A 26,133-nucleotide genomic window follows, 5' to 3' on the forward strand; every position below is an offset into this window, starting at 1 on the left:
ACAACAGTCCCCCCTCCCCCCCCCCCCCCCCCCCCCCCAAAAAGAAAAAATCCCCAATCTGTGACTGCGAAAGAATCCCTTGGGAAACTGAAAGGAGATTGCAGGTACTCCAAATGAGCCCTGGCAATTCACACCAGGGGATTTAAGACCTCACAGTGACAGTCATCCATCTGACTTTTACCCCTCCTCCCTTCTGCCACCATCTGCTGCTGCCAGCAAGGAGAGGGCATGCTCTCCTCTGGTGCTCACAACACAGCACAGTCACCTGAACAGGACCGAGCCCAGTTTTAATCAATACAGCTCTCATGGAGGGAGCAGCAGTGGGGCTCACATATCCCTCCCCTCAGCACCAGGGAAGCAGGAGGACCACAGAGGAGAAAAGCCCTCAGCATGCCCTGCCAGGAGACAGCAGCGCTTGCCTGGGAGACCCTGCCCATGCACACATGGTAAGAGCTAGGAGGGAGGGGATGCTGTGGAGAGACCTTGCTGCAGGGACACACAGATAGGAGCGAAGGATGGGGAGGAAAAGCCCTGTCTTCTCCTTTGTCCTTTCTGTAACCTGAATCACACATCTAAGCATTTGGCACCCTGCACTGCCTACAACACAATGCTTCATGATGTGGAAATTTGCAAGTGGAGAGAGGGAAAGAACCAGCGTACACAGCCATGAGGACCTCAGGGAGATGATGCTACAGCCATAGTTGTTCCACCTCCCTGTAAGCAGGAATGCCTACGCCTGTGCAGGCACACGTGTTACACACAAGCACGCTCACACACACTCCTACCTTTGCTAACAGCAGAAGCATCCACAGAGTCCATATTTTCTAGGATTTACTTCTATATCTGCAAAAAGCAAGTTTGGTTCTGTTTCTGATTCCCTGCAATTATCATGAAATGCCTTCAACAGAGCAGCTCTGTCTTCTCGGCTGAGCGAGTCTTTGATGTCCAGCACTGCACTCAGATGTTCCTTCCTTTCCAAAAGGATAAGAGGATAGGTCAGTGAACAAGTCAAGGAAAAAAAGATTGCTTCCTATCACTCAGTTTTGCTGGAACAGACCAAAGATCGGAAGCTGCTGACCTGCTTTTTGACACCCTTTGGCCACCTAACAAGGAGGTGGCTGTGTCACAAGAGCTGTGTGGGATATGGCTGAGCTCACGGGTCCCAAGCCCAGTGCACACAGCATCCCCGTGAAACTTTGGAAATCTTCACCTCCGGTTTCTCCAAGAAAAAGATCTGTATCTGTCATAATAGGTTTCAGGTAACTCCGCATTTGACCATTTGGAAGCATTTTTTATATCTTTTCTCCCCTCAGATGGAGCTACTTATTGTTCATCTAGAAGGCTATAGGATTTTTGTTCCACATAGCATTGCTTTGCTGAGTGGGGCCGTGCTATATTAGTCTGATTAACAAACAGGGCAAAGGTACCCAAGCCAAACAGTTTTAAACATACGGGAATCTGCTGAAATCAAGAACAGTGCATCTGCTCACACCAGGATGACCTCCTCTGAGATCTGTATCAAAAGAATATTATTCTGAGTACTTCCTATGCCCACTTCCTATACTATATATATCTCTATATAAAAATATATAGTTATATATATGTATTACTATTTATATGTGTGTGTATAAATATAGTAAGAGAATAAGAATTGCTATGCTGTATCAGATAAGCAGCTTTTTAGCTCAATAGCATCTTCAAAAGTAGTAAATGCTTAAGAAAAGAATATAGAAACCAGATGAAGCATAACATGATCTCTCTTTGTCTTTCTGGTTTTTTGCTTCTGGCAGTCTGCAGTTTAGGGACTGCCTTCGCTGGGGGTTATATCATGACTGTCATGTTGAATAGGCACTGAAATAATTATCTACCACAAATTGTCTGCTCCCCATTTGAAGCTATTCACACTTTTGGCCTTCACAGCATCCTGTGACAGAGTGCTCTAAATTGTAATCATGTTAACTTGGAAAAATACAGTCAGTAGCATAAGACATCAGAACAAAAGATAGATCTAGTAAACCACAGACTTTGGAACAAACACAGTTAGCTAACATCTCATCTTCCTAATAAAAGTTGGGTTTCATTTTTGTTAACAGCTTCCTGTGAGAAATGGAAGTGTATATTCTTGCTGAACACACCTAGGATTTTGTGGAAAGTTATACCTAGAAAAGGATTGGTGAAGCATTAAATCCAAAAGCCAAGCGCTTGGAAGTTATGAAACGCCTGAGTTAAGGATGTTCTTGAAACCTACATTTGGCACACATGTGCCTGTAAATTCTCTATTCGGGTAGTGTTTTTCCACAGCATTCCTGCTTTGTTGACAGCCATTTCATCCATCCTTCACCTTTACAGAAGGACATCTCAACTCCACTGGTTAATGTCTGGCAAAGTCATAAACCATGTTAATCAGTATCTGCAAATAGGCAGCACCAAGTGCATTCAGAGGTAAGCATTGTGCCTGGCTCAGCACAGTGCAAAAGGTATTGCAGGACTAATATTGCTGTAGGTCTTCTGGTGGCAAGTAATCATGTAAGAAACTACAGAAGTCAAACCAATAAAAGACCTTACCTTAGATCAGGAAATTCTTTGAGAATGGGCAGAAGGGCTATTTTCATCCCCTCAGCATCGGAAGTTTGAATAAGTTCTAAAATTGCTTTTATAGGATCCTTGAGGGGACCAGCTGCAGGACCCTGGGGAGAGAAGCGAAGGTGTGTTCAGGATAAGGGAAGCAGCATACAACATTAAAGAGCTGGACTCGTATCAGACTGGGGATCTCACTGTATGGGTTAGGAGCTTTGCAGGACTGTCTGTGCATGTATAGAAGCCTGTTTTCCCTCCAGGGTAGGAGAAAAGAAACTGGGGTGTAGCCACAGACTGCTTCCAGGGAAGCTGGGCAACTACCTTCAGCAGCACAGAATCCACTCCTGCATTTCCTTTGGCAAAGTGGGCAAATGTGCCTCATTTTTCCCTACATCGCCTGTCCTCTCAAGGCCATTTTGCCCTTTGGGAAGTGGTTTGCTTCCAGAGGTAAGCACAGCCCTGTACCTATGTGAAAACAAGCTCTGTTGGCCAGGCATGATGGCATTTCTGCTGCCCTCGAGCAAGCCCAGGGACAGAAAACTGACCTTGGGGAAAGGGTGAGGGGACACCATCCCTGGAAGTGTTCAAGGCCAGGTTGGATGGGGCTTTAAGCAACCTGGTCTAGTGGAAGGTGTCCCTGCCCATGGCAGGGGGGTTGGAACTAGATGACCTTTAAGGTGCCTTCCAACCTCTAACAGAAAAACAAAAAAAATGGGAAGGAGGGCTGGACACTGTAAAGGATATGACATGGCTGGTACATGCTGCATATGGTCAGCTCCCTCTAAACTGCAGGACACAGAAGAAGAAAGCCTCATCAAGAAACACACAGCATTTTTAGCAAAGCCTGAGGAAGCAGAATGCAGATGAACTGCCAAGAGAAAGCTTCAGGCCTTGTTCACATTTTTCATCGGTGCAGTAATGCGATTAAATTGCTTCCCTGAATTATTGATGCCATCACGTCAACAGAGACTCTGTGACAAAGCAAACCTGGAGAACAGGCTGCCAAACTGGGGCAGGAGAAGCCCAGGTTCCCCTGATCTCCACGGGGCATTAGAAACAGCAGGCCACATTCTCGGTGTGGCTCACCTCCACATTGAAGTTAAATTTAAAATAATAGTAATATTCTAAGACAGCCTTCTTTCTCTTCCTCTGCACTGCAGACACACAGCAAGTCTAGCTCTGAACAGCACACAAGCTGTACTCAGCTCCTAAGGTACCAATACTGTATAGCTTCATACTTGGCAAGCTCACTATTACAAAATGCTAATTAATTTGAAGGTGTCAGATTTAGTTAAGCACTATATAGACAGGCAAGGTCAGAGGTAAATAGCCTGCAATCTAAAAGGACAAAAAAGAGGTGTCTTGTCAGCAGTGCTTAAGTGTCTTTGACGTGTACTGCTCCGCGGAGAGAAGCAAGGTATTTCCCAAAGTGTTTTGAGGACGGAGGGGAAGGAAGAGCCTGAAGAGAGGGCAGAGAAGGGCAGGGAGCAGGTGCAGCCTGTGCAGCAACTGCACGATAAATTCAGTCTGCAGCAGAGTACATATTTTGCATGCATAACTGTGTACCTCATTTGACTGAGGATCAGGCTGTCCCCTGCAAATCGCTTACAAGTTTCCTTCCCGAGGTTTTCGGTGCTCCCACATCAAGTAAGAAAGCAAACAGACTGGGGATGCAAGGGAAACAGTGCCAACTAGATGCAAAATTTTTTCACCCAAGCTGAATGTAGGGGTGTTAGTAGAAAATTAGATTTCCTGTATCTCCTTTACACTATAAACCCAGCTTTCCTTGCACATTACATCCAAAGCTGATGCTGAGCACAGCATTACTGGTAAACTTCAGAGTTAAGATTAGAGAATCCTCTTGCTATTCCCAATGGCTCGATTGCTCAAAGCATTGACTTGTCTGTGATTGATCACTCCAGGAGAGGTGGGTCTTCAACTAAAAGCACTGGCAGCTTCCAGCTTTCCACCATGAAACTAATGCATTAATTGTAATGAGTCTGAGAGATTTTTAGAGGAGCCTACAGACAATCATTTTGATCTCATTTTATTCTTTGGAGAAAGTAAGGATTGCTGACAAATGACTTGCAGGGCAGCTCATCTGGGAGAAAATAGATTTCCAGTCCCTAGCACTTAAATTCACAAGTCATGAGAATGACTCAGAATTTATGAAATTATTAAAACCAATAAACCCAAAGTTTTTATCTGTTCTGTCACATCTGACTCCTGTTACCAGACTGACCTTGCAACTGTTAACGTGATTCTCAGTCCAGCCTCTTACAAAGTGCTATGCCTGGGTATTCTCAGCCTGCATTTGCAAAAGAGCTGTGGCAGGGGATGTTGCATGGCCCCGATTCTCTGGCTGGAGCAGCCACAGGCGGGTATGCTGCTGGCATTGCAGTCCTTGCCCTTGGCTAATCAAGGGACCCATGTGACAGCCTGGTGGCATCTGCAGATGCTGTGTGCAGTACTGCCAATTACACAGGATTATGAATTAAGCAGAGAGGCTTTTTTAAGCTTCTGAAGTTGCTTCTGCAAATCAGACCTAGCATTTTTCCACAACTTTTCTTCAAAGGTGTGGCTCTGCTTTTACACCCAAGCTATCCCTTCTGCAATGCATCTTTACCTCCTAATGGTGTGAGGTGTTTACCCCTGCAGGAAGACTCGCTGCCCCCTGTAACCGTCACCAACCACAACAGCATCAGCATGTTTCCGCCCTTGAGGAAAGACTGCAGCACAGGGAAATGGCTCATGCAGCCATCAGCCGAGCTCTGAGGGGCTGGGAAGGGCCTGCAGGGAGGGAGGAGGCTGGATGGAGGGGTAACAATGAATACCCCGTGTCCAGGGAGGAGTCGCCATACAGAGCAATCCACGGAGAAGGTGAAGATGTGGAGCAGCTGATTTAGTTCATCACTCCAGAGGCTCAAGGGCAACACAGCTCTTCCTCATCTGCACCCCCATGCCATGTACCAAAGTCTTGCCTGGGGGAGCTGACAGCTTTGGAGCTGTCTCACCAGCTCAGAGGAGCGCGTCTCATTCTTATTACAGTGGCAGGAGTGCAAAACTTGCCTCCTCTAGTCACACATTTCAAAACTATAAACTAACAGCTTCTGGCAGATCAGAAGGGCCATCAGCACATCTGATTGTCATTTCTGTGAAGCTGAATACCACTGTGGTAAGACGTCTTAAGCTTTTCTGTTGCTTTCAGAGCCTTTTCCTCTGCCAGTACTGTTCTTGATGACGGAGAGCAAAACAGTAACCATATCAAAGACTTACTAAGCACTCTTTAAAGACAGTTTGCAGCATCCTATGATCTTCTTCTATCTTGCTGACAATCATCCTCCTCTGCACAGAAGATGGTTTCCTGGAAGTGGTCGGGAGGGCCTGCACATATTCTGTAATAATGATGGTGTTGACAGCCTTGACCAGGGCCTGTTCCAGAGCAAAGACACCCAGATTAACTTCCCTGTACTGAGCAAGGACCAGATCATACCTAGAGGACTCTGACCAGTGTAGACAGAGGATATAGGATGGCTGTCCCATTTCTTTGCTTAAGTATCCCTTTAAAATGCCTGGTCTAACACATGGAGTACCTACCTCCAAGCTGTATGTTGATGACATAAACATTGATGATAAGTGTGGAGACATCCAACTAAAAACAATGGGACCAGTTAGCTGAGCCAGAGGTCACTCACACTTCAGAGCAGCAGTGACATTTGGCTTAGCTCCAAGCCAACAAACACATCACTTGGGGACAGCTTGGACTACAGACAAAGCCAGATCCAGCCTCCCTGGAGCATCCCCACTAGACATGTCCCAGAGCCATACCCTTGGGCACACAGTTGTGACTGGGCACAGAGAAGTCACCTGGGCATCTCTAAGCCACTCACTACCTGCTGAGAAACCCCAGTGCGGAGACCATGCAGTGCCTGAAAGGGGAAGGGAGGGTAAACCTTTCTAAGGGGAGATGGGCTGCTGCACAGAAACCACATTTTCATTAGCAATTGAAATCAGAGCAGTTTTAGGCTGCAGTCCAAAGGTACAGGAAATCCCCAGCCCTTTCCAAAACAGACAAAGCAAGAGACAGATAGCTCTGGCACAGCGCTCCACCACCAAGCTGCTGCTTGCCCCAGCACTAATGTGACATAATGTCCAGTGACAGGCTCTGAACAACAGCAGAATAGCTCCTAATTTTTTCTGTTCCATTACTTTTTTCCACATTTCAAAATGTTAATTCAAATCGGCACTGACAAAGAGCCTGCAGACCTGTTAGGGTAAGAGAAAAGGAGTCCAGTGCTTAGGGGCACATATGCGGCACAGGTAGCAACAGCAAATCCAACCTGTGTGCAAAAGAGGGTACCCCAAGCACCAATCTCATTGCCAAAGAGACAGACTCAAGGGTGTCGTGAGACCCTAGACAAATTGTTTAGGCTACTGTAAAGGTGAAAAAACTTAGGTACTCTGTGAGGTTGTTCTTTGCCAAGCCTGGCATATTTAACTGTGCTTGAGAGACTATGTCCTTTGCAGATCTGGACCTTTCACCTCTCCGTGTGTCCACTCTCTGTCAAAGGGATAAATATTCCTTACAACTAAGGTTGAAGCACATTAGAAGCTGAGATTTCCAATACAGTGGTATTGGGGCAATGGTAAGATGAGAGATGGCTCAACGCCCCCCCTCTGTATTTGGGAGGTACTTTCCATTTCCACATTTCTTCACTTCTTGGTTTCCCTGCTGAGATTACAGAAAGGTCCTAGCTGTCACAGTGAAGAAGATAGCCAACTCTGTTAGATAGAAGAACTGGACTGAGACCACTAGATCTTTAAAAGCCATTTTAACAACAGACAAAATTGTACTTTGGATTAATGTTCAAATACTGTGCCATCCAGAGGTTCAAGGACTAGTTGTCCTGATTTCCTGAGTAATACCTTGTTCTTACTTTCTTACTTACTTCTTACCTCATACGTGTCTGTTTTTTTCTTCCCAAATGCCAAAAAGCTTTGCTTTAAGGATTCAAGGATGTAGTAAAAACCACTGTCACACTTTTTGAAGTGCTCCTTCAGTGTTCCCTGAGGAAAAGGGACAGAGTCAAAGGGTGCACATGTAGAGACACTGCACAGAAGACAGACAAGGATTATTGTGCTTTTGCTCTTTCTGCTCTCGGAAACAGACTCCTCCACAAGCTGCAGTATCCTGTGCCTTCATTTCAAAGAAAAGCAAAACATGAAAGACAGAAACAATTCAAACTCAGGAAGGATGTATTACATTCTTAAGCCCAAACCTGGAAGACCAACAACTATGAAAAATGGGTGGCAATAGCTCTGATCCAGGGACTATGTAAAACGTGCCCCAGAAGATGAGGAGTGCAGGAAGAGCCAGCCATTCTGCACCCTTCTGCTTTGGCATCCTGCTCCCAGCATGGCTGTTGCATCTTATTCAATGGGAAAGTATAAGAATCATTTAGCAGGCAGGCAGGGGATAAACTCTGTCTTTCATGATTCAAAGCCTGTGTCAACACATCCAGAGAAGGACTGAAAATCTGAGCCCTAGATCTGCTGTTTCTCCCCAGGGTTGTCCATGCTCCCTGTCAGAACCACCCGCAGCTCCTGTCTTGACACGTGGGCCCATGGGACAGGCTGGCAGTGAGCTCTGGAGACCAAAACTGCACAGTGTGGCCAAAGTTTCTTTTGTTATTTTCCTCTTGCTGCCTTCAGCATGCTTGAGGGAGCCTGTGCAATGAGCCTGAAGATGCTCGGGGGAGCTTCCCAAGGAAACACAGAACACCACACATTATTAGGAGCCTGCAATTGCACGTTACCTAGACATGAAGCCCAGAATATGAAGGTGGGTGTCTGGGCTAATAGTCTAATATCAGAAAGTATGAAGGGAGGGAAACTTATCCCAAGCGAGGGATCCATTTCTGGTCAGCCTTCTCTACATCGTGACTACCCACCACAGCCTTGGGCTCTGTGAGTTACCACTGCCCCGAGAAGATGCCCAGCTGCTGGGGATGAGTAGGTATCATATGAAGTTCAACCCTTGGGGTCTGGGTGCCCAGGGGCACCATGGTGTGCTCATTTGTAGCACAACAGCAAATTCTACAAACAGTGGAACTGGGATCCTAAAAACTGGAAAAGACAAAGCTGTCAATACACAGCTTCAGACAAGGCAGAGGAGGGTACTGGGCATGAAGATCAAACTATGGTCTCACCCTTTCCAAATCAGGACATGAGAGTGAAGTGCATGCCTGCCCTACAGTCTGAAAATATTCAGTGTTACATGGGTCTCCCATACCTTGACTTTAGAAGTGACAGCCTGCAGAAAATGCCCCAAAATCTCATCTTCCATCCTGTCCAGAAATCCATTTACCTTAACATCCTGACCAGTGCTGGCACTGCAAATGTATGTTAGCTTATGCCAGACAATCCTGTAAAAAAAAAAAAAAGGATATGGAAAGTATTGATCAGATCAAATCAGGCTATTCTCTCCGATCAAAATTCTTCCTATGGTAACAAACACGACTGCCTGGATAATTGAACGGACCAAGTCCAGGGCTAGCTCAGTGACCCACATATGTGCACCCATCTTTTGGAAGGGTCTCATTAAGATGCTGCCACAAGGACACAAAAGCTCCATGTACACAAATGCCACTTGTACCCATCACTAGAGATATTTGATAAGTAAAAATTCTAGTATTTTCAAAAATGAGTACACATGAAGTGACCTTGATAAATGGAAGCTGGGTGAGCATCCTGTGTGCCTCCAACACTCTACAAATATAAGACAAACAATTATCTTCCATCAGAACATTCTTCAAGTCAGCAAATCCTAGTTAAAATGACCACCCGCTTGAAACCAGACATTTTACTTTCTGGAAAAGCTCAGTGTGTAACTTCATTCTCAGTATCACTGTAAAGAATCACACAAAAGAGCCTCATAAGTATTCAGTCTAGGATCCAGCATCAGCAACACGCAAATACAACAAATAAAACAGCTACCTAGGCTCAACACGAGGCTCCGATGTCAAGTAAGCACTGTGCATATGCTGGATCTGGGCGTTTTGCTGACTCCAGAGATCCCCAGATAATTTTACACAGGAAGAAGAGAAGCAACCTTGTTTTCTCCATCGCTGCAAGCACTTCTGAAATTAGCTCGTAGGTGCAAACAGCCTCCCCCACCCTTCTGTGCTTTATTGCTTCCCTCCTTCCTAGCAACCCCAAGGAAAGCCTGGCATGTTCGACTGGGTTTCACTCAGCAAAGCACTTACTTAAGCTTGGGCTTACCTTGAAGTGCACTAGCACATGCATCTCAATGCAACATTTATGAGGCTTTCCTAATGAAGGAGAATCAGGCCAGCAAAAGGCACCACATCGCAGCTCACAGCAGGGTTGGCCAGGATAATGTCCCCACATGCAACATGGCATTGCTGCCTGCCTCCTGCTCAGGGTCGCGGGTACCAGGAAGAGCAAGATGGTGGACCACAGGCTACGGCCCCTGCACCTGCAGGGCCTGGGAGCTGGCGAGAAGCAGCAGTATGGTGCTGCCGACACAGCAGTCCTGGCTCTGGCCACAGGCACAGCCCCTACCCGAGTCTCCCTCTTGCTGGGGCAGCCAGGGCAGCTCTGAAGGGGTCTTGCTGACTGCAGCTGGCTCACTCCGTGCTTAAGGGTTGGTGTGCATGGGGTTGGATGACCAGATCCAGCGGGAGGCAAGGCTGATGCCATAGCAGAGTTAGAAGAAGATCAGAAAGCAGAAAATTCATTTTGCTTCCCATGCCACTAGGGTCTGGTTTCTAACCTGAGAATGCAGCAGTTCTCCAAGATTCGTAAGCCGCTGCAGATCCCTGGGCAGCCATCGAGCTGGAGAAAGCTTCTTACTTCATTTCCATAGCTAAATTAAAACAGGAAGACGTATCTTTAAGCTGGTGTGCTCCATAACGCATCTGACAGCATTAGCCCAGCAGCAAATGGAAGAAATAATCTGTGATTATTTGTCTTTTCAGCACACACAGTTTCACTCCCAAGGTGGGATCTACAGCAGGACAAAGACGGTCTCTGTCCTGCCCAGCTGGCAAGGAAAGAGAGCACAGGAACAGCACAGGGAGAGCCCTCGAGCTGTCTGGGTGCCACTGCTAGGGATCGAGAGGCAGGAGGTTCACTTTACTATTGCTGTTGCTGCAACACTTGCTTCTGGGAAGCAACTCGGGCTTTGCTGATAAAGCTGCAGAACAAAGCCTCAGCATGTATGAATAACCCACAAAGTCTATCGACTGCTTCATCACAGGTTCAGTCTCACAAATGGTTCCTGGATAACTCTGTTTTATAGGAATTTCCTTCCTCTCATAATGTGAAGGGCCAAGGATCTTAAATCAAACCTCCTTCTGAAATATTCACCTACAACCAGCAGTACTGGCATTTTCTGCTGCCGGAGGTAGACAGGGAAGGAGATGCCCAAGAACAAAAAGCAGATAAAGAGACCCAGAAGAAATGGTGAGAGGGCAGAACATGAGAAGGCGGCATTTGTCCTCCTCTGAGAAGCAGGACAGAGCAGAGCTCCTCACCCTCCCAGGGAGCCAGCAGAAAGCACCATGCCTGGGAAGTGCAGCCAGGGTAGGAAGGGCCAAGCCTGGGCACTGGCCACGTGGCTGCCCCTCTTTCTGGTTGTTTTTAAGGTTTGAGCCTCTCCAGAATAAACATCCCCCAAGGCTTTAACGTGTCCAGGCAAGTCCAGGTGCTCCCTCAGCTTTAGTCCAACAGCAAATGCCGAGCACATAAAGAGCAGTGAAGCGCTGTCTCTCCAGTAGCAGCTTGATGGGAAACAGCCATCAAACAAAAAAGGGGCAATGGCAGATCCAGGTAAACACAGCATCACCAGTCACTTCATCAGGATTTCTTACTTTTGAGCACTGAGGACATGTCAAGGAGGAAAACAGCATCCCTCCTACCTCTCCAGGAACCTCAAGCACTCCTCCAGGCACACAGCCTCCACCTTCTCACTCAGGCTCTCACTGACATGCCAGGCAGCCTCCGTCTTCTCTGTTAGTATCTGTGGATTTCAAGGCATGAGAGGAGAATGGGCCAAAGTAATTTTTCCCTATGCAGTGAACAGGAATATATCCCATCCCTCACTCCACTGCAAATCCCTCTGCCATCTAGGCAACGACTTCTGTTCCAGTTTTGAGAGCCCTTGTGGAAATAAAAGTATTTTTTAGGAGCCTGATTTTAATGCCTGATCCTACGCCTTTGCCACTGCTGCTTTCATTGCAGTCAACAGGCTGGAGCCAAGTCCTGCACTCGGGGGAAAGCCTGTCCCTACAGATGTTCTCTGCTAGCAATGTCTAGTCTAGCAGCTCAGTTCATGCAAAGACCTGCCATCTGAGGGAGCACCTGCACTTCTGCATGATTCACCCTCACAGATAAATTTGGGTGCAGACACTAAAAAAAAGATTAGGCAGCTGTGTGTGCCCTGCGCCTCTGCCAGGGTCTCCACCAGCGATGCCTGAGGAAGACGGATGTCTTCTTCCCAGCCACCACTGCTCACGCCTGACACGGCAATGTGTGTTAAACCCCACGGCGCCTGTCTCGCCCCACTGACCCCAGATAGGTGGCCCAGGTGCCTGCAGGAGGTGGGCTGTGCCAGACAGCTAAAAATCCACCCCATATTGGGCAGGCTTGAGCAGGTGGCAACTTAATGCTGCCCATTAGTTGCTCTGTGGAAACAAAAGCTTGCAAGGGGAGGAGAGCCAGATGGATAAAAGGAGACAGATGGACTTGTATGCTGTGCTCCCTCAGTGCTCTGGGAAGCATCAGCCAGAGACAAAGGGTGACTCACATCGTGAATGGCTTTTTCCACTGCTCACAACAGATGTAAAAGTTCACCCAAAGGGACAGGATAAAATATGCCACCCCAAAGAGGCAGGAAACCATGGCTGATGAGTTTCCATGACACCTTGCTCATTTTCTATCTGATCTTTAAGTGTCAGCCTGAGAAAACTGAGGAGGCGGTAATTTCATAAGGCTTGCCTATTTATCCAGGCTTTTCCATCCCCTACCCCAAAGCATTCAAACCTGTCAGTTACATACACAATAGAGCAAAACCACTCGTGCTGAAGCATGGCCAGATGTTGCAGATATGACAACAGCGTTCGGCCCGGTCCCTGTTAGAAACCTTTGCTCTGTCAGCCAGAAGCAGGAAAAAAAATGCCAGCTCGGTGGCTAAAAGCCACCCTAGCACAGGTACATCACTGAGTACATCACTGCTCCAGAGGGCATATGGCAAGGTGAGGAGGGAGCAGTCCCCTCTGTGAGCTCTGTACTTGGTGCCTGGGTCTGAGTTCAGCCAGTAAAGCCAGTTTTTGCCAGCTAAAGCTGTATCCTCACAAGGAAGGCCAGCTGCTGTTGATCTGCAATGCCTACTACCAGCCTCCAACAGGGTGTGTGAGGTTGTCTGCCATCCCAAATGACTATGGGGCTACTTCCCTTTCTCGTGACCTGAAACAGGACTGCCACTGGGGTCGTGGCACAGGACAAGAAAGATATAGTCACGGCAGCCCACAACCTGCCCCTGATCTCTAGCATCACTTGAGTGTAACTCCACATGTAAACTCCAGGAATTATTTTAAGCCTTCTGTGGGTCTTGATCCAAACACCCTCTGGCCACGCTATGTACTACTCATAAATCAGCAGAGTGTGCTTCTGCAATGCCCTTTGAGCACTCAGCTTTGCTGTGCCCTGAAGTAGTCCCTTGTGCTGCCTAACCCATCAGGGCAGCAGTCACAGCTGTACCCAGCACATAAGCAGGGAGCAAGCTGCCTGCATTTGCACTGCCAGATATGGGGACCTACATGGCTTGGCAACTCTTGCTGCTTTTATAAAAGTGCTCTGCAGAACTCACACAGAGCAGGCCGGTTAACATACACCATGACTTTCTAAAAGGTTATACAAAAATCCAAGTGCATATATGAAAATGCAATTGCAGCTTGAACCAGCTAATCTCAGGCTCATCCTTTTTTAGTCAGTTTAGTTTTCTTCATATATGCACAAGAGAAAAACAGATTTGGGAGCAAACAGATGCGGTTTAAGTATGGCAGATAACTGGCAAGCTTTTAACACACCAAGCTTAGCCCAAGACATGCAAAACTAGGTCTTGCCAAATACCTATGTACTTGTGTGCAAAAACAGGACTGCCCCAAAATACAAGAGCTTTTCAGTTCCCCCCCGGTTTACCTGAATGACTGCAGCATCTGCACAAGGGGGTTTCCCAATATCAAAGGCTTCTTTCAGGGCTTTCCTTACTTCCTTCTAAATATTAAAAGAGAAGAAAAAAGAACAGTTGAGATACAATGGCATTTGTAATGAGTTAGGTTTCCCAGCTTCTCATTATGCATTTGGACTGGATGAATTTCTGCCTCCATTTTTTGGCCATCTTGTTTAACCCAAAGCCTGGCTATTTTCCAGCTGACCTAATAACATTGTTCTGTTTTGTTCTACATTGTTTGTTTGAGTTTAAATGATTTGCAGCTTCCTTTCATCCCAGTGTCAGCTTGGGTTATCTACAGTCTTCCCTAGTTAGCTTAGCTCAAATGAAGGCGCCCGCAAAGCAAAACAACACTTAGACACAACTCTGTGCAGCCAGCTACTGTAGCTGAGATTTTCCACCCTTCCTTGCTACAACCAGCACCCGCATAAACCAGCCAGCGTTAATTAAAAGCATTCCCTCACTTAAGCCAGGGACTTGTGAGTCCAAAGAGGAGTTGAGTTAGTGTTTAGAGCTACTGTCATGGTGAGATGAGCCCCCTGAGGCTGCACGATGGGAAATTTCCCAAGACTTGGCTGGCTGGTGTTGTTTTGAATGGACTGTAAAAACAAAACTAACACTGCAGAGAAAGGGCTCATTGCTTAAAACATGATCTGACCTTTATAGAAGCTTTAAACTCAAAAGCCTGGCTCGCTTATTTATTCTTTCATTTCTGCATCCTCCTCCAAGGAAATAAAAAGAATGTAAAGTCTGATCTTCCATTTTTGTCTTTGTTCTTTTCTGGCTGATGAATTAGGAAATTTGTGGCTGTCACTGAAGAATTTCATCAAAAGTATATTCAAAACAACTGCTCTGCCATAGTCATTGAAAAATGTTAATCAAAGACAAATAAGCAGTTGTAAACAAACCAAGAAAAATTCCTTTCCTCTGAGTGCCATCACCTGACTGTGAGCAATTGTGTGAACACGATGTGCTGAGATAACACATCCCAGCCGAGCTGCACAAACACTTCTAGCCTGCCCCAGTTGCACAGTAAAATGTGTCAGCTTAAGCCAACATGAAGGTCTTGCTCCCCAGTGGGACAAAGCATGCATTTAGTTAGTAACTGCAAGGCAATAACTTGTTGAGCCACTGTACTTAGTTGCTTTGGATCAGATGATGTGTCTGAATTAGCATGAGCTTGCTTGTTTGTAGTTCTCATGGTGACACCAGCACCTCAGGCACCAAAGCTCCAACATGGAGAGGACCAGAATTTCTGCTGTAACAAACAGGCCCATAAATAACCTCAAGTTTCCTCCTTGTCCCTCCCTGTCTGACCAAGACATAGTACCCCATGCTGTAAAAGCTTCAGATCCATGGATGGCCAGCCCGCCGGTGCTGACTGCCCAGCCAACCGCTTCCTCTTGGAAAACACAAGGGGGTGAGTTATAACTTGGGTCCCTCATCTGTCCAGCTGCTGTTTTAAAACATGCAAGAATTTCACATCCTTGAGACCTTTACATCGTTATCAAGTGCGGTCAAAATTCGCTAAGAGGCTCAACATGGGTGGGAGCGCACCACTGACAGACCGGCAGGAAGGTGGGCAGAAAAACTGCACAGCCTTATTTTTTTGGGTAGCAGCAGGTCCTCAGCCCAAATTCTCCAAAGCACATGAACTTCTCAGTCCTCCTTTTGTCTACTTGAAAAAATAGAGGAAGGGAGGGAGAGAGGGAAGAAGTCACAGACCCTAGCGATCCTTTGCAGGTCAGTCTAAACCCTCTTCGAGCTTTTGTCCAGGTATGCATGTCCAGTCCTGCCATCTCCGGTTTTGGACAAAGAGCCAGTTTTGAGCTGAGGCTGCAGAATCAGGGGACAGAAAGTTCATTTTCTACCTCCCAGTATCAGAATGAACCCTGGCATCATGCTGGAAAGTTTGCCTTGCACTCATGTCAAATTCCCCAGTACAGTAAGGGCAGGGGTGACGGATCAAAAACCCAGTCGATGGCACCATCATTTCCAGTTCACCAACCTTGCAGCCTCAAAAGGTGCAAAGCCCCCTTGCCCTAGAAGCGTTCGGGCTGAGGGAACACCGCCTGCATGCAGAGCTGCCAAGTTCCCCGCAGTGACGTTTGGAAGTGGTTTTGAACCCCACGTGGCGTCTGAGCTCTCAGCACCTTCAGATGTGGTCACAGTTCTCATTGCTCATTTCTGTTTAAAGTGCTTTTAGTTTGCACAGGTATCAGGCTGGCATTCCCAGTGACAAGCCAGGTATTCATAGGCAAAGCAGACCATGGCTTATTCTGGTCAGTCTCTTTTCATTTAGAAAAATTTAGTGATCCATTGAAGTGGCAAAACCTGCACCATGTGATTTACAGTCACAATTATATATTACAATTGCTCAGAGATAACTGACAGGGTATTTGCTCAATAGCAGCTTCCTGTGTACTTGGAATAATGAAGGGCTGGAGTATCCTGGAAAAAGAAATAGAGGGATAAAGCAGGTTTTATAAGCTATGCCACTGAGCCGAGTGAAGAGACATCTATAATTTTTCCATATGGAGTCAGCTCATGTCCACTTAAGCTCATTAGCTTGAAACTGGAGCTGGTCCTAAAGTGGACAGGTTTGAAGAGAGCTGGGACGCTGCTGCACCACACTCTCCAGCAATTCCAGCTCTGTTCTCCCTGTACAATGTGGCACCATGTAGAGCCGTAATGCTTCCAGATCCAAGGTGGCATGAAAAAATGCAGCCAACTCAGGGCAGCATGGCACAAGAGTGCATAACCACTGCCAGATCTACGTGAGCCTGCTCAACACATGGTAGATCAGGAAAGCAGAAAGCCCATGATTAAACAAAAGCTTTCTCCAGCCATTACCTTAGAGGAAACTGAAAAAAAAAAAAGAGTTAAATTCTCCATCACTGTTAGTCAGCATCTGTATGACTCAGTGACATGCTTTAAGATAACCTCACTAGCACTACCCTGAGTAAAGTAATCTCCTTCACTGAAATAAGTGCCAAAAGCAGACCTTACGAACATGTGGTCTTCCCCAGGGTAATGATTAGAAATAGCCCATAAAGATGCTTAATGTTAAACACTGAAATCAGTAGGTTTAAAGCATATTGTCACCAGCTGGCACCTCTACTCCCATGTTTGTGACTACCTTCCTGTTCTCCTTCAGGCAATAGGTCTCGAGGAAAATCTCTGCAATTTAGAGTACTTTCCCTGGAGTGATTCAGCAGTTTGCCATGGAATTTCCCCTCCTTTGCTCCCCTGAGGCTGGTGGAAAGGGAAAGCGAGAGAGATGAGTGTGGTAACTCCTGCTGCTGCATTTCAGCTTTAGCTGAATCTAAAAGGCCCTGCTGAGTTTTCCAAATAGCATGATTTCCTCTGGAGTTCCCCGTTGCTACAATGCATCTTCCCTGCTTCGTTTGTATTCCACACACTGAGACAGCATTCTTCAAAAGGGAAGCTTTGCTGAGAAAAGGAGATCCCGCAGCCCTGGAGCTGAGGTCACCTGTGGGATCCCAAGGCAGGATGCCCTGCTCCGACCTTACAGGAGTGCTGTGCCAGGGTGCACCAACTGCACTATTTCTTATGCTGGGCTCTGGAAATAATCTTTGCTATAACCTCAGCAGCATCCAGCAGGCTGGAAAGGGCTGTGACGGGTCCACATACAGACAAATCCAGCAGCCTCAATATCCTGCACAGCTGAGGCAAAGGGGCTATTAAAAAACCCAACTGTTGCACACTGTGGGCTCATTAACAGCTGGTGAGATGAACAGCATCTTGAAATGGCCCTCAGTAAGGAAGTGGATTTCACGCATAGCTTCCCTTTCCTCCAGATACATTGGCTTCTGAGCAGAGTAGATTGCAGCACTTTGAAGGCGCAGAAGTGGGATGAACAGAGATTTGCAAATGTCTCAGCATCTCTTTGCTAAGGAGCAAGGACAGGGCAGCATCCCTTTGGTAGAAGACAGTCATGGATCTTCACACCTGGGCTCTGCAATGAAACTCAGCCAAGATGGAGACGTTGGGGCTCACACACACCTGAGCAGAGCTGGCTCAGCTAGCAAGAGAGCAGCTAATTTAACAAAGGCATTACTTATTTTAAAACCATGGGAATAAAACAGGCAGATTAGGGTAAAACTCCTGAGTTCTTACCTGGGCGACTGCAAGTAACTTTTCCTCAGTCTTCAGTATAATCCACATGAGACACTGCACACCAAGGGAAAGGCCGTGTTGGGGGGTCTCCCTGGGTCTCAGACATGTCTCGCTGCCACTGTGTACAGAAATAAGAGCTCAGCCAGAAGGGCAACTTCCCGCTGGTCCACAGCCCATCGCCCGCCTGCCACCCCCTGCTTGGCACCACAGCTTCATGCTAAGCAAATGGGGTGCCCTGCAAGCACCCAGCAGTCGGGGCAGCCACAACATGGTAGATGATCTTTACCATGCCCTTTTGCCAGCTATTCTTTTGTGCCGCTTCTTTTCCTTCTTCCTATATTTGCTGCCCAAATGACACTTTTTGCTCACCATTTCCCTCTCCCCTTCCCTCAGTCCTGCTGCTGAATTCCTCTTCAGGCTTGGGCAGAGTCACCCAAACACACTTGCACAGATGCACAATTTTACAAGCATCACATATTCTCTCTGAATGGAATAAAAAGCAGCTATATAGCAGGACAACTGCATCTACACTAGAGCTTTCATTAAGGTTGTAACTGTATTTGGAGAGGAAAATCCAAACAGTTACATCTGGCATCTCTGTTCTTCTCATTTCCACTTTCTTCACTACCTTCTGACCTTAATACAGTCACAAGCTGCTCTTGTGGTTTTTTTTCTTGAAGGAATTCAGCATTTGCATAACACTTACATTTTTTCCTATCTTCGAGCTTTTCATTATATATTTACATTATATAATTATTCACCTCCAGCTTCGTGTAAGTTTTCAATATTTCACCAATCCATTACTCTTACCTAAACCCAAAGTTTTACCATTTTAAACCCATAAAAGTAGCAGTAGAAGGGATGCATCCTGGCCACATGGCTCCCATGTGTCTGAGGACAGCATGCACCAGGATGTACCCACTACCCTGCCTCCCTCCTTTGGGAGCTGGTGAGGGGAAGAGCCCACCTGATGAACTGTTCATGAGCTAATCAAGGGTTTACAAGTGTAATTAATACAGAGAACATAGAAGCTCTAGGCTTGGATGGAAGCAATCAAATAACCCAAAAGGGCTGAAAACTATTAGGACATAAGTAGATTGGAGCTGTCAAGTAGCAAAGTAACCATGGACACAGAGAATCAAACACCTCATCTACCACTGTCATACAAAAAGAAATCACAAGAAAGCTTCAGGCTTTGATGATACCCGCAGGCTTTGAATTCACATTGGGCCAAAAGGTCCCAGATGTGCCGCTCTTCAGATCATGGGGAAAGCCACATCCGTTTTCCCAGACTTGGGCAGGATTTTAATGATCTGCTATGTGTTTTTCCTGTGATCTGAACACTAATGCAGGAAATATGGAAACAACTGGTCAAACTACAAGCCAGATAAAGCAGCAAGAGAACCAAGGAGACAGCAAGAAAAGTCCGCAGAGCACCATGCTGACATAAAAGGCAAGAGAAAATTATTCTGGAGTAATCAGAGTATTATGGACCTTGCTAAAAAAGGCTTAATGTGAGAAAAGACATTGTTCAAGAAAGCAGGACACTGTGCATGTCCAACAGGAGTCCAGCAGAGAAATACCTGCCTACTTCAGGTAAACCCCGGAGCCCAATACTAAGGATTTAGAAAGAGGCAGTATTGCAATGAAAAAAGGCTCTGATTCTGAGAGCACGGAAGACAAAACAGACAGTGGGCAAGTCTAAACTCAGCAAGAGTCCTGAGCATCATTGCATTAACAGGAAGCAGGGATGTGCTCAGAACTGATGAATTGAGACATAGAAAAAAATGTAGAGGAAAAGAAGTCCTTCAAACATACCTTTTGTACATTTTAAGGCCCCATTCATAAACTGAAAGACATTGGCTGAAGCTGAAATGGTTACTGTCAGTAAGTGTGGAAAGGTGAGAAGACAAAGAGGCATGACAGCAGCGGGCATAGGTGACAAGCAGTCCGGCTTCCTTGAAGACATCACTTCTGTGCTCCAGGCTGGGGAGAAATGTCGTTTCCAGCTGACTCAGATGCTGGTGTAGTGCAGTCTTGTCTGTGTTACTAGAGGACCCAAACTGGGGAATCTGGGCTGTCATGTACTGTATTAGTTTTTCCTCCAGATCTTTCCTCCAGAAGTTTGGACGCCAGGTGGAAACACACTCCGTCTCTTGGCTGCTGCCAAGCCACTCTGCTTCCTTCTGCTTCTGCCACTTCAGTGATTCCCCCACCGACTGCAACGGCTCCAGGAACATCCTACCACTTCCACTGAGTGCTTCTCCCACCACAGTCCACATTCGCTCAGCCAGCAGCATATAAAGTGATTCAGATTTTGCCACACCATCATTTCCAGAATGCTCCAGGTCATAAATATGATCACAAGCTTCAAAAAATTTTCCTTGCTCAATGAATCCACAGATGGTTTCCTCTGCAATAGAGAGAGTAACAAGACAACTTGATGTTTGTTCACTCCTCTATTAGGACCCATCACTTCTGCAGCTTTCTGTCATCATCCCAGTAGACCTCCTCATGTGGGCAATGCAGGTTCAATAATGACAATCTTTCCTTAAGGAATATACCTTTTGTCCAGAAGAAAAGCATTACAGAAAGGACATCTGAAAGCCAACAGATGAAAGTCAAGCCTAGAAGGAATCCTCCGTCTTCTCTACAGAAGCCTTGGCAGGACCAAAGTGCTGCAAACTCTCTTGTAAGGTCCCCCCCACCTGCTCAGTCTGCCATGGCTACACAGAGGGTGTCACTCCTGCCAGTGAGCTCTTGTCTTAGACTGAGACTGCTCAGTGCAGTCCAGGGCCCTCTCTTTGCCGGGGCTTTTTAACTAGGCCAAATGACCATGCGTGCTATTTTGCCCAAAGGTGAAAACCATAAGGTGGGCTACCCATCTGCAGCGTCTCAGCAATGGGGATTCACGTAACTCCCCATGACTTCCATGTCTGCAAGAAGTTGTGGTGACTGAGCCACTGCCCTAATCACCAGACACCCCGTCAAGGCAGTTATGAAATCTTTAAAGTTCATAAGTTGGAAGAAGTCTTTCACCGCTGTTTGTTTCCAAAGTATCTTACCCATCACACCCAGCCCACCACTAAGAGTTAAATGTAATCTCACAACAGCTGCACAGAACTGCGGTTTTTTTCCTGTGCGTTTTACAGATGACAAAATTGAGCAACAAAGGGTTAAGAAGATTTGCCCAAAGGTATCTGAAGCAGCACCTAGAGGAAAAAACAAACTTGTTGAGAACCCAGGGAAAAGTTAAGCAAGGCCAGAGGCAGTGGGACCCTGAAATCAATTCAGGATACAGCTTTGGGTCTAGAGTGAAGAATGAAAGAGCATGAGCTTCCATTATCTTTCACCTGCATCCTTCACTTTCCCCTATGAAAACACCTCGTCTCTGTACTAAGACTTATATCAAAGAGGACTGGAGAGAGGAACGTGACACAAAATGGAGAAGGCCGGATGCAAGGATCTTCAGCAAAGCAATGGGCAAGCTGCTCAGGAGGGGACTAGCAAGCTGCACTCATCCTGCCTCGATACCTGTAACACTCAGGAAATGTTTACTTGGTACAATTAGCCCATGTACAATTTACCTCCCCCTCCCCATCTGTGGAAGAACAGCACAGTCACACCCGACAGGGTGTCAGTCACATGTACCTCATCTTTCTCACAAGACACATCAGGAGTCTTTGCAGGGATAAAAATAAGAACAGCAAAGAGAAATACTTGTGAGGCAAAGGGAAAGCGAAATACAGAGGTTTCCAGAGGAGCAAGCACACAGTTCAGAAAGGACAAGAACTTGGGTGAAGGATGGAGAGGAGGAAAGCGCAAAGCACCTACTCCAGAAGCTAATGAAACCAAGAGCCTGCAGGGCTGAGAGAGGCAGAGAAGGTCCAGGACTGGACCCAGAGATAACTTCAAGGTTACCTGCAGGCATCTCTCCCTCTGCTCCCTTCCTGCTGGTTGCTGTCTTCAGCAAATTCCCTGCCACATCCTCACTGCCAGCCTTCTCCTCCACTGCCTCTTTCCCACTAGCCACGGACTTTAGTAATTTGCCTGCCATGGTTTTCAGTTTCCCTCTCCTCTTCGCTTCCTGCTTCTTTCTTTCCTCATGCGTGGCTTTGGGCAGCATCTTTGCATTTTCCCCAGCCATTTTCTCCCACTTGCTGCCTCTTCCTGCAAAGGCTGCCCAGGAATATTTCATCTTCCTCATGATCCAAGCAGATTCAGATGCTTTCTGTCCAACTGGGAATACTATCAGAAAAAAAAGTTAGAAACATTTTGATGCAAGGTGATCTTAGCAGCTGTCTCCCAGAGAAGTAATTTCTCCCCAGATTTAAGTTTTTTTCTGTGCATCTACAAGCTTCAGCTGCCTTTGAAGAAGCCTAACCTGGTTCCTGCCCGTGCTGAGTGGGGACATTTTTATAGGCTGCCAGGCCTCTTATGTAATCTGTGTCTCTTCAAGGGAAATAATGTCAAAAACCTCATACACAATCTAACCACAAGCCACTGGGGGAAAGCCAGTGGGATTTTCAGCATTTTCTAAATGATTAAAACATCCCTGCACACTGCCAGTTATTTCGATGACAATCCTATCAGTTTCAGGGAGTTGATAATTAATAGTTTCTATGAAGCACACATCATTTTCCACCCACTCCACGTGCCCCATCTGAACCTGAGCTCTTCTTTGGCAAGGAGATCATGCCTGGCTTTGGAGCCAAATTTTTCCCCACCTATCAGCAAGCCTAGTGTTAGCCAACAGGGAAGTAAAGCCCTGGAGAACAGGTGATGGTTTTCAGGTTTTAACAGCACCATTCAGAGGAGATAAGAGCGATCTCAGCTTTCTGGATTGTGCAATTTTCCAGCAACTATATACACTATTGTATATTATTTTATATTTATACACACACACACGTATACATAAATGGCATAACATTACAGCAATGCATCGTAAATGTGTGCATGTCTCTGTGTGTCCGTGTGTATGCGCACATATAGGTCTATTCACCAGCCAGCCTCTGGAGTAAAGAGAAAGGAGATGTATGCCCATTCAGTGCAAGCACCTTATTGGCGAGTCCAGGGCTGTTAAAGGTTCTGATCCATAATCCTCAGAACAAATTCCTACACAGAAAATATCACTTAACTCCAGGAGCTCATGTTTAAAATAGATTTTTAAAAAGTCCCTGCACTGCTGTAAGAAAGACACTACACTTGGAGATAAGCTGAAATGCTGTCCTTACCATGCTGTCTTTGCTAGATAGTTACAAACTGGTTTTTGTTTCTCCTTTCCATTATTATAAAAATGAAATCAAGACCTTGAGGATTTTCATCAGCTGAAGAAACAGTCTTGTATGAACCATTACAAGCTGTATTGATTCAAAACCATACATTATTCAAGAATTATTTTTGGGGGGTATGAATTTAAGGGGCAATTTTTTCCACACAGCATCTAGATTAATCCAAATAAGTGCATTCATCTTTCTGGGTTTAACGCCTGCAGTTTTTTCCAAGATTTTCTACATTTTCGTGACAGTAAAATTCCACTAGTTTCCCACTTGGAAACCAAGTAAATGTTATGTTGTTCTGGCTCTTTTACTCAGTGCTTAATTCCACCAGCATGTTATCATGGAGCCATTTGATTCATTAGTAACAATAGGGAGGAGGAAATAAATCCATTTCATTTGGAAGGAGAAACAGAAATTCCAGCAGTGGTCATAAATTTGAGCTGTTGCCAGTAGGAAATACTGAGGTTTCAAAATACAGTGTTTTCCCAGGTTGTGAAAAAGGTTGAAAATTGAGAGGCTTTATGTACGTTCCATTTTGACCTTAATTTTTAATTGGCTAAAGTTAAAATGTTTCCTTTGGAATATTATAGCTGCACTATATATGAATACAAGACGGAGTGAGAGGGTTAGTATTGAAGAGACGCATTGCAGGCATGCTGAAACCCTTCAGCAATATTTTCTCATGAAAATTCCAACACAATGTGTTTATGTTTCACTTCATCAGCATTTTTCCAACAAGTCCGGCTTTAACAAAAATCATTTCCCCAGACTTCTCTGTGGAAGGAAATTGGATGTCAAAGTGCCAGTCCTGCAGGCAAGATTCTCTGCAGTATACGGATTTTTAACACAGTACCGTTGCAGATTGTGCCCTAAACTGAGGCAACATGACGTATGGGAATTGCTGTATTTTCCCAGAAAGCTTCTTTCAAGGGAATACAATATGAGCCTGTGGAAAGCGGCAAGTGACTGAGCAGAGATGGATAGACTTCCTGAGGCTAGGACCATCTCTTGCTCCGTGGTCCACTCAATCCACTCAATCAAAGCCATGGTAGACACTCCGCAAGATGAGAGTGCCCTGAGGGCACACCCCATCTGAGCACTGCAGCACCAACAATCCAGATCTCATCTGTTCTACCTTTAATTGGTTCACAAACCAGGCGCAATGTGTGTGTATAGGCAAAGCAGGCAGTTGCCTAGGGGAGCAGGCAGCTATGAACACCCTACGAAGGGACAGCAAGTTGGGGATGGCCTTTCTGACGGTGGGCACTGAGCCCATCAGCAGCATGAGGTGATGCCCCATCCCTCCTGCTGCAGCAGGAGCAGCAATCCATCATCACCCACTCTGCGCACCTCTGCCCACAACTACTTTCCAAAGGAAAGGGTTGAAGCATGGCATCACTGAGGGGAAATGCACTGCACCAGGAGAGGACATGCCACAAAGGAGCTGCCAAAAGGCCACCAGCAGCCTGTTTTTCTGGGTCTGTGTGCCTTAACAGCACATGCAGGGTGCACAGGTCTCTCCCCTCTGTCTCTAATGCTATTTTACCGCTCAGGCTAAAGTTCTGCAGCTAAAACATGGGGATGATTTGAATCTCTAGGAACATCTTCTACCACAGTGCTTCCATGAATGGTTTTATGCCTAGACAAGCAAAGTCCCCGGGGAAGCTACACCTTTACAGAAGAGGAGCTGAAAAGGGTCACGATCAAACTAGAACAAAGGTCTTTCACCAAGTGTTAACATAATGCAAAGGGGTTGTTTGCTGTCCAAAACCATCATTTTGGGCAGTGGAATTGGGGCACTGCTACATTTCACCTGCCTCTTCCTGGGCTCCTGAGCTGCCCACCCAAGGGGAGTCCTTCCAAGCAGAAACAAGGGCAGTAGGAAACCACAAGAACACAGCACTGTAACAAGCACAGTTCTGCTTCTGAACAATCTCCTTTGTCAGGTGTACCAAATGACCTTCTTCTTCCTCCAAAGCCACTTCTTGGAAGCCCGCCCCTGCCCCCTCCTTCTTCCTGGTGTTTCAATGCCTCTATTTTATCCACAGTGTGACGTTCTCTAGGGGGGTCATTCTCCTTCCTGCCCTGACCCTTGCTAAGCTCACTGAGGACAGCAATTTGACGAGCAATTTGTCTTCTGGGAACATCCCCAGTGTTCAGGAGTTTCCCCCGTTGCCTGGAGCTGCTGGGAAAGCCCACAGCCTCCCCACATCACTGAGACTCTGTCTTTCTCTCTCAGAAAAACTGTAACTCCTTTGTCTTTGGAATCTTTCACTAAACAAGCGAATATCTCAGATAAATTATATTGTTTCTCTGTTGACTTAATCTTGCTGCTTCCCATTTCTTTTGCCTATGTAGATAAAATCCCTTCATAATAAGTGGATTGTGTGCCTGCCTTGAACAATAGCTGTTTGGTCTGGATGCTAATCGGATGAAGTCAGACTATTAGCACTTCAAATTAAATGACTTTGCAAGAGTCCAATTACATTAATATTCCAATTCCAGCAATGCAGCGATGCCCCTGCTTGCTTTGCTGGGACTCCACATGAACACAGTCAGGCATATACAATGGAAACTTTGTGCTCAGTAGCATCTGTTATATGAAATACACTTGAGTCCTAACAGGCGGGCTGGATCTGAAGTATCTGGAGAGAGAGATTTGGGGGTTTTTCACCTCCTTCTTTGTTTCCAGAACATGCTGGTACTCTTCACCACTTTGAACCAAAGGCATGAGAGGTGGCAGCAAGAAATCTTAATTATGATAATAAAACATGCAGAGTATGGCACAGAAACATGGTGGTTCCCTCAGATATAAATTCATGCAAAAGCACTTTGTGAAGCTATGCTATAGTCTGACAACGTGTTCCTCCACCCACACACAGC

The 26,133-nt window shown here is 46.1% G+C and overlaps 1 protein-coding gene across 4 annotated transcripts in view; it reads right to left on the reverse strand.

The window, feature by feature from the left end:
* The window catches only part of LOC104830484, a 43,424-nt gene that overhangs the window by 3,547 nt on the left and 13,744 nt on the right, over window positions 1-26,133 (reverse strand). For 2 of the 4 annotated variants that reach the window (XM_010565397.1, XM_010565396.1), the window contains exons 2-11: window positions 21,893-22,219; window positions 19,790-20,384; window positions 17,972-18,089; window positions 13,801-13,875; window positions 11,520-11,620; window positions 10,373-10,465; window positions 8,870-9,002; window positions 7,534-7,644; window positions 2,566-2,687; window positions 786-971 (exon numbers count right to left, since the gene is read on the reverse strand). In XM_010565397.1, coding sequence (XP_010563699.1) covers window positions 791-971; window positions 2,566-2,687; window positions 7,534-7,644; window positions 8,870-9,002; window positions 10,373-10,465; window positions 11,520-11,620; window positions 13,801-13,875; window positions 17,972-18,089; window positions 19,790-20,384; window positions 21,893-22,178 — 1,815 coding nt within the window. In that variant the 5' untranslated portion in view covers window positions 22,179-22,219 and the 3' untranslated portion in view covers window positions 786-790. Of the gene's footprint in view, window positions 1-785; window positions 972-2,377; window positions 2,411-2,565; window positions 2,688-7,533; window positions 7,645-8,869; window positions 9,003-10,372; window positions 10,466-11,519; window positions 11,621-13,800; window positions 13,876-17,971; window positions 18,090-19,789; window positions 20,385-21,892; window positions 22,220-26,133 lie in introns of those variants that run through there. The other 2 variants (XM_010565399.1, XM_010565398.1) reach the window with 2 other exon arrangements.

Source organism: Haliaeetus leucocephalus, unplaced genomic scaffold, assembly GCF_000737465.1.
Source record: "Haliaeetus leucocephalus isolate CR32 unplaced genomic scaffold, Haliaeetus_leucocephalus-4.0 Scaffold191, whole genome shotgun sequence".
NCBI classification, from domain to species: domain Eukaryota; kingdom Metazoa; phylum Chordata; class Aves; order Accipitriformes; family Accipitridae; genus Haliaeetus; species Haliaeetus leucocephalus.